At 48.6% G+C, this 6329-nt stretch overlaps 1 protein-coding gene across 3 annotated transcripts; it reads left to right on the top strand.

The window, feature by feature from the left end:
- The first annotated feature begins 188 nt into the window (after window positions 1–188).
- Window positions 189–6051, top strand: Tmem254 (transmembrane protein 254). Of its 3 annotated transcripts, none has more exons than XM_005389883.2 (4): window positions 189–362; window positions 2379–2482; window positions 2630–2689; window positions 4719–6051. In XM_005389883.2, exons 1-4 carry the CDS (start codon window positions 273–275, stop codon window positions 4837–4839), a joined length of 375 nt encoding a protein of 124 aa, XP_005389940.1. In that variant the 5' UTR covers window positions 189–272; the 3' UTR covers window positions 4840–6051. The 3 variants fall into 3 exon arrangements, with proteins under 3 accessions (XP_005389940.1, XP_005389939.1, XP_013372567.1); XM_005389882.2 differs by lacking the exon at window positions 189–362 and adding an exon at window positions 434–660; XM_013517113.1 differs by lacking the exons at window positions 189–362; window positions 4719–6051 and adding an exon at window positions 458–660 and having other exon boundaries at window positions 2630–2693.
- The last annotated feature ends 278 nt before the right edge of the window (window positions 6052–6329 follow it).

Genomic DNA, 6329 nt, shown 5'->3' on the forward strand with positions numbered 1-6329 from the left:
AAAAAAGAACAGCTTAACCCCAGCAAGGTGACACCACTATAGACGTCTCCCTTACAAGACGACGAGCAGCCCGCAAGCGGAGCGCAGGCGTCAGTACAGCTTGGCCTCTTTAGATAAGCCGGGCACGACTACACTCGCCCGGATTTCCAACCAAACACCCTAAGCCCCGAGAAACCTCCGCGGTCGGCAGGTGGCTGAAGCAGCGATCGCCCCGCCCCTCCCGCTTCCACGCCCCCGGTCCCGCCGCGCACTGCCGGGGAGGTGCGGCCGCGATGGCGCTGCCAGCAGGCGACGCAGCCTACTTCCAGAGGGGAAGTCTGTTCTGGTTCATAGTTATCACCGTTTCCTTCGGCTACTACACGGTAAGGACAGCGGCCGCAACTTCCGCGCCAACGGGGAGTAAAAGCCGCGCAGGCGCAAAGGCAATCCGAGCACACGCAGGCGCACTGGTAACCGGGGCCTGGAACAGCCACCCCGACAGGCTCTGAGAATCCGGCTAGTCAGGCTTTTCCTAGGTATGGGCAGGGCGGCCCTCCACCCACTGACTCTTTCAAGATGGTGGTGGCGAAGTCAGAGGCCAGTAGGGATGCCACTGCCTACTTCCGTTCCTCGAGACTTTTGCCCGCGCTGATCACAGTCGTGGGGCTGGGATACCTCACGGTGAGGAATGGGGTGGGTGGCGGATCTCTTTGAGCCCTCCAGGCCCTCGTAGGGCGGAGGGGGCTGTGGGAACGGTGTCTGCGCGTGCGCGTGGTGGTTGCTTAGGTTACTGGTGTACGCGGAAGTTCGGTGGGCTCTTAAAGACCCATTCGCCTTTAGTATACAGTGTGTCCTGCGGAAGCGAACAGGAGAACCGGCTTACCTTCAAAGAGCTCCTGGCCCTCCCGCCGCCCCCTCCCAACCTGTACAGTTCCTGAGGTTTACGAAGCAGCTGGAATTGGGAAGTGGGGATAAACCTAAAGGATGGGTAGGATTTGACTGGTAAGAAGGGACAGTGAGGGTGTAACTTCCGACGTAGGTGTGAAAGAAAGAAGACAGCTCTGCAGAGGAAGAGCAGCTTCGGTTTAGCTGGGCGTTTGTTTAAAGATAATGGGAAAGATGCTGGGAGATAGATTCAGGGCTACATTGGTATAATTATGAATGAAGGCAAAGCTATTTGGATATTACCCAGGACATCATGGCGACTAGGAATTTGGCGTGCCCGTAGTGTCGTTTGTTGGTGTCAGGGATGACTACCTCTGTCCCGGTTTCCTCATATGTAAAATGAAATCACTGAAATGAAATTCTTCCAAGGTGAATTTCGGTTCTTCGATTCTGTGTCTCTGACTAACTAGAATATAGAAGGACGGAAACTTTGGGGACTTCAAACTGGGTTATTGTGGAGCTGGCGGGTGCGCTTTCTGTTCCCTGTGGTTTGAGAGTATTAGTGGCAATTTAATTGCATATGTGAAGAAACGTTGTAGGAAAAATAACATTCTTGACAGGGCTGAATGGGGTTGCATTTTGAAGCTGTTGGTACTTAATTATTCTCAGAAAAACCTAAACTGGCAGAGAATAAATACCAGGTGGAAAATGAAGAAATGCTGATAATTTTACTGCATAAATCGTATGTGATGGTGCAAACTGCTATTAAAATTTTCCAACTCTGAGCTGCCATATGCTCCATCTCTGTTCAGTGGATCATTCTTAGTTTGATGGGTACAGTAAGGGAAGGAAGAGGCAGAAGTTCTAAATTAAGCGGGGGTGGGAGCTGGGGATTTAGCTCAGCGGCACAGCACCTGCCTGACAAGCGCGAGGTCGTGAGTTCGATTCCCGGTACCAGGAAAAAAAATTAATTAATTAATTAATTAAGTGGGGGTTTGGTTCAAGTCATAGTTTCTGGTGTAAGAACCTGCCAAGACACAAACTCTTAAAAAGTTGCTGGTCACCTCTATAATGTTCTGCTGAAATTCATTAGGAGTCAGCCTGGGCGCTGAGTCTGACAACCGTATATTTTCCTCTGTAAATCCCAGTAAAGTTACTCTTAGAAAACAAAAGTCAAAAATAGAGGAGAGTCTGGCGTGGTGGCGCACGCCTGTAATCCCAGCACTAGGGAGGCTGAGGCAGGAGGATCGTTGGGAGTTCGAGACCAGCTTGGGCTACAAAGTGGGCTCAAGGCCAGCCTGAACTGCATAGTGAGACCCTGTCTCAAAAAGACCAAAAGAAAGAAAGAAAGAAAGAAAGAAAGAAAAGAAAAGAAAAGGGAGGAGCAAATGATTTGGATCAGTGTCCTTGGACTGTAGTTGTTTGTGTACAATCAGTATTATATTACAGTTGCTCTCAAACATGTTCTGATCTTTGAACTTAATAGATACTCTGTGCTTTGGGTTCTCTTTCAGTGGGTTGTCTTCTGGCCTCAGAGTATCCCTTATCAGAGCCTAGGGCCACTGGGCTCCTTCACTCAGTACTTGGCGGGCCACCATCACACCCTCCTGCGCAACGGGTAAGGCTCACTGCACACCTGGAAGGCCTGCGGGTGGCGTTAGCTGTCCAACAGCAAAACTAGTTCACGTTAAGACACTTTTCTTTTTAAGTCATCTGTGGTAATTTCATCACCTTAAGATGGAAAAAACTTTTTTTTTGGCTTCAGATACTGGCTTGCCTGGCTGATTCACGCTGGAGAGTCCTTGTATGCCATGGTGTTGTGCAAGTAAGTCTCTGTGCCTAAGCTGAGAATAGTTACATTTGAATAATTCAGGCACTTGTAGGCTGAGAGCACTCTCAGGGTAAATTTGAATCCCCATATCTAATGCTGAGCCTGGCAGAGAGAGTACTCAGTAAATGTTTGATGAATGAATTCCGTCTGTGTTGGGTCATTAATTGTTTGGTTATTTAGTTGAGATGACTGTCGTTATATTTTTAAAACTTTCTATAAAGCCCCAAATAGAACAAAAAATTAAGTCTTCTAGTTTGAAAAGAGCTATAATTATTGACAGGCTGATGATTCTAATGTTACTTGACAGCCAAACCACTTGAGTAACTTTTTCAAAATATGCATGTCTGATTTCCAGACCCAGAGATTGATTGAGTTGGTCTTGCTTCTGACATAGGAATGTTTTTCTTAAAGCTCCACGCACGATTCTGCCCAGCGTGATCCTGTACAAGAGCGTGCAGTTCCCAGTGCTCTCACCCAGCAGGTGGATCCGGTCCTTACACTTCTGAATCAGATTATGAGCCTTTCTCAACCCCCAGGGGCCTGGTGTCCATCTCCGGGTGCTTCAGTTGAAGCAATTCACTTTGCTTGACTTACGATAGGAAATGCTGAAGTACTGTATGCTGTTACCTCTTTCCATTGGCCTGTTCAGCCTCACAGTGAAGTCTTGCCTTGGGGGTGTTCCATGCAGCCCTTGAACTTAAAATGCAGCAGTCCTGACACTGGTTTTTATATTGGCATTTGGAACCTCTGATGAAAACCAGAAGACTTCCTGCCAGGCGTGGTAGCACACACATGTAATCCCAGCTCTTGGGAGGCTGAGGCAGGAGGATTGCTGCAAATGTGAGTCCAGCCTGGGCTACACAGTCAGTTCAAGGCCAGCCCGAACTACCTAGTGAGGACTTGTCTCAAAAAAAAATTCAACAACAGCAAAAAAACAAGCATTGCCATTCACAGAGCCTAGTATTCCCAGGTGGCAGCAAATCTGTAATTTCCTTTCATAAGTACTAAATTTTACATACATCTAGGATAATGTAAGTTTGTTTTCTATTTGTTCATTTCAGAACCCCCATGTTTGCTGATCAAAGTTATACATGTTGTGCTAAAACCTCAGAAGCACAATTGAAAGTGGAGGTTTCCCATTTTCCCAAAGTCATTATTAAGAGTTTAGTGTATATCACTGTAATTTATAAACAACTTTATATACAGCTACATAATGTCTTCTGTAGCATTTCCCCGTTGTTATATGTGCCTGTTTTTCCATGTCTACACCTATAAATCTACTCCGTCCATTAATATTAGTCCATAGTATTCTATTACATGGATGTGCCTCAGTGTCTGAGAAATCCCCCCAGTGATGGATTTCTAAGTGTCTAGAATCTCCCTTTTCACACTTACATTCTTAATGTACTTGGAGTTGATTTGTTCTGAGAGAGAGCCTCAGAGAGGGCATTTCCAACTTTACCTTTCTCTTATGGATGCTCCGTTACTGCAGAGCCATTTATTAATCCGTTCACTGCCCATTATAGTGTCCTCACACATAGGCAGTTGCATGTGTGACTCTGTTTTCTTTTTTTGGAGACAGGGTCTCACTGTGTAATTGGAACTGGCCTTGAGCTCACTCTGAAGCCCAGGCTGGCCTGGAATGCACAGTGATCCTCCTACCTCAGCCTCCCAGAGTGCTGGGATTACAGGCATGCACCACCACGCCCACTTTAACTCTCTTTCTGAGCTCTCTATTATTTAAAAGAAAAAAATCCCAGCACTCAGAAGAATGAGGCAGGAAGACTGCCATTTTGAGGCTAGGCTGTTCTTCATAGCAGCCCTGTTTAAAAAAAACAAAAAACAAAAAAACAAGCTGGGCGTGAAGGCTCAGGCCTGTAATCCCAGCACTTGGGAGGCTGAGGCAGGAGGCTCGTTGAGAGTTCGAGACCAGCCTGGGCTACAAAGTGAGCTCAAGGCTAGCCTGAACTGCAGAGCAAGACCCTGTCTCAAAAAAAAAAAAAAAATTGCTCTTTTTTTTCAGGTACAAGGGAATCACAGACCCCCGGGCCCGGCTGCTCTGGTTCCTGCAGACTTTCCTCTTCGGGGTGGCATCTCTCTCCATCTTGATTGCCTACAGACCCAAGCGCCAAAAACGCACTTAGAGGAGCTGGCCCTTCAAACCTGGTTAAACCCTCCAGCTGTTCCTGTTCCCCTGCCGTTCTCTGGTTGAGCTTGACTAGACCAGTGTTACTTAAGAGAGAAATAAGAAACAGGTGTGGCTCCCCATTTCTGCAGGGCCACCCGCTAGGCAGCAGCTTCGGCCACCTTGGAGCCCACGGCTTTCCTGGGCTCCGCTGTCACCTACGCATCAGATTTGCTTGTTGGGGTATATTGCTCCCCGACCCTCACAACCACCATTCGGCTCTGCTTCCCCAAATGTTTTTCCCTTTTTCTGGACCAAGCAACACCTGCGTGATGCGTCAGTTGCATGTCCCTTTGTTAGGAACCTCTGAGGCAGGGTTCTCATCTGCTCAGACTGCAGAGAAAGCCAGGGAAGAAGGTGCCTGGCACGGGGCCGGTACATGGGGACCCAGGAGTGGACGCTACCAGCCGGAAGTAATCCGTCCCTGCCCGTGGCCCCTGGGGCAGAGCACTGGGTATGGCAGCGTCTGGTGGCCACAGCTAGACTGTTCCAGTACTGTAGGGCCACACAGTAGACCCTGTGACATTTTCCCAGAGGTGTCCCGTCCCCACAGCACACTGGCACTGAGCGCTTTCCGTGTCCCTCAACAAAGGAAGGACGCTGATCATCTCACTTTCCACTTCCCTGCCATTCCAGTTTTATGCGAAACTGCAAAGCCGCTCAGCGTCCCTTCATCCCATCGAAAAGGCACCAGCCTGCCCTGGATGGGTGGGGCCCGTTCTAGGCTCCTCTGAGGGAAACCTGGGTCTTCTTCCTGCTTTCCTGCTCTCTGTCACTCTCTCCTTCCTGCACCGGATTCCTTAGTCACACACCATCCCGTTCTAGAGATCTGATCACGTGTGTTACCCGCTTGTTCCCGCTCCCCCATCTGCCCATAGGGGAGGGAGGGCCACTGTCCCTCTCCTGCCCTGGCAGAATGAGGAGTGACTCTGTCCCTCCCCAGGCCCTTGTCTCGGGACTCCTCATCTCCCTTCCATGGTACAATGAGGCAGCAAACATGTATGAGAAACAGCTCACCCCACAAACAGCCCCACAGTGCAAGTGCCACCTGGAAGGTTATGGACCATGGATCATTTTTTGCTGAGATCAGTTTTGGGCCTGGTGTGGTGGCGCACACTGGTGATCCCAGCACTCAGGAGACTGAGGCACGAGGATCGCTGTGAGTTTGAGGCCAGCCTGGGCTGGATAGTGAGACCCTGTCCAAAAACCAAAAAATTTGGAAACAATATCTCTTCTCTTTCCCTTGTCTAAAGGGTTGCTTTTTGCTAAAGAAAAAGGAATTTTGACAATGGAGTTCACCATGATGGAAATCCAATCTAGATATTTTTAAAGCATGGACCTCTGCAAGGGCAGATTATGGGGGGAAAAAATGGGCTGACTTGAATAAAATGAATTGTCTCCAACCAGATGCTTTGCTTGCTTGCTTGCTTTTTTGTGTTTGTCAGTTTC

The sequence above is a fragment of the Chinchilla lanigera genome, unplaced genomic scaffold (genome assembly GCF_000276665.1).
Source record: "Chinchilla lanigera isolate Chin_1 unplaced genomic scaffold, ChiLan1.0 scaffold00036, whole genome shotgun sequence".
NCBI classification, from domain to species: domain Eukaryota; kingdom Metazoa; phylum Chordata; class Mammalia; order Rodentia; family Chinchillidae; genus Chinchilla; species Chinchilla lanigera.

What these genes read in the sequence shown, in the direction of transcription:
- Tmem254 (XM_005389882.2), top strand. Translation starts at nt 556, where the DNA reads ATGGTGGTGGCGAAGTCAGAGGCCAGTAGGGATGCCACTGCCTACTTC. An exon ending in TGGGGCTGGGATACCTCACG is followed by an intron (nt 661 to 2,378) that starts GTGAGGAATGGG and finishes GTTCTCTTTCAG; the next exon opens with TGGGTTGTCTTCTGGCCTCA. An exon ending in TATGCCATGGTGTTGTGCAA is followed by an intron (nt 2,690 to 4,718) that starts GTAAGTCTCTGT and finishes CTTTTTTTTCAG; the next exon opens with GTACAAGGGAATCACAGACC.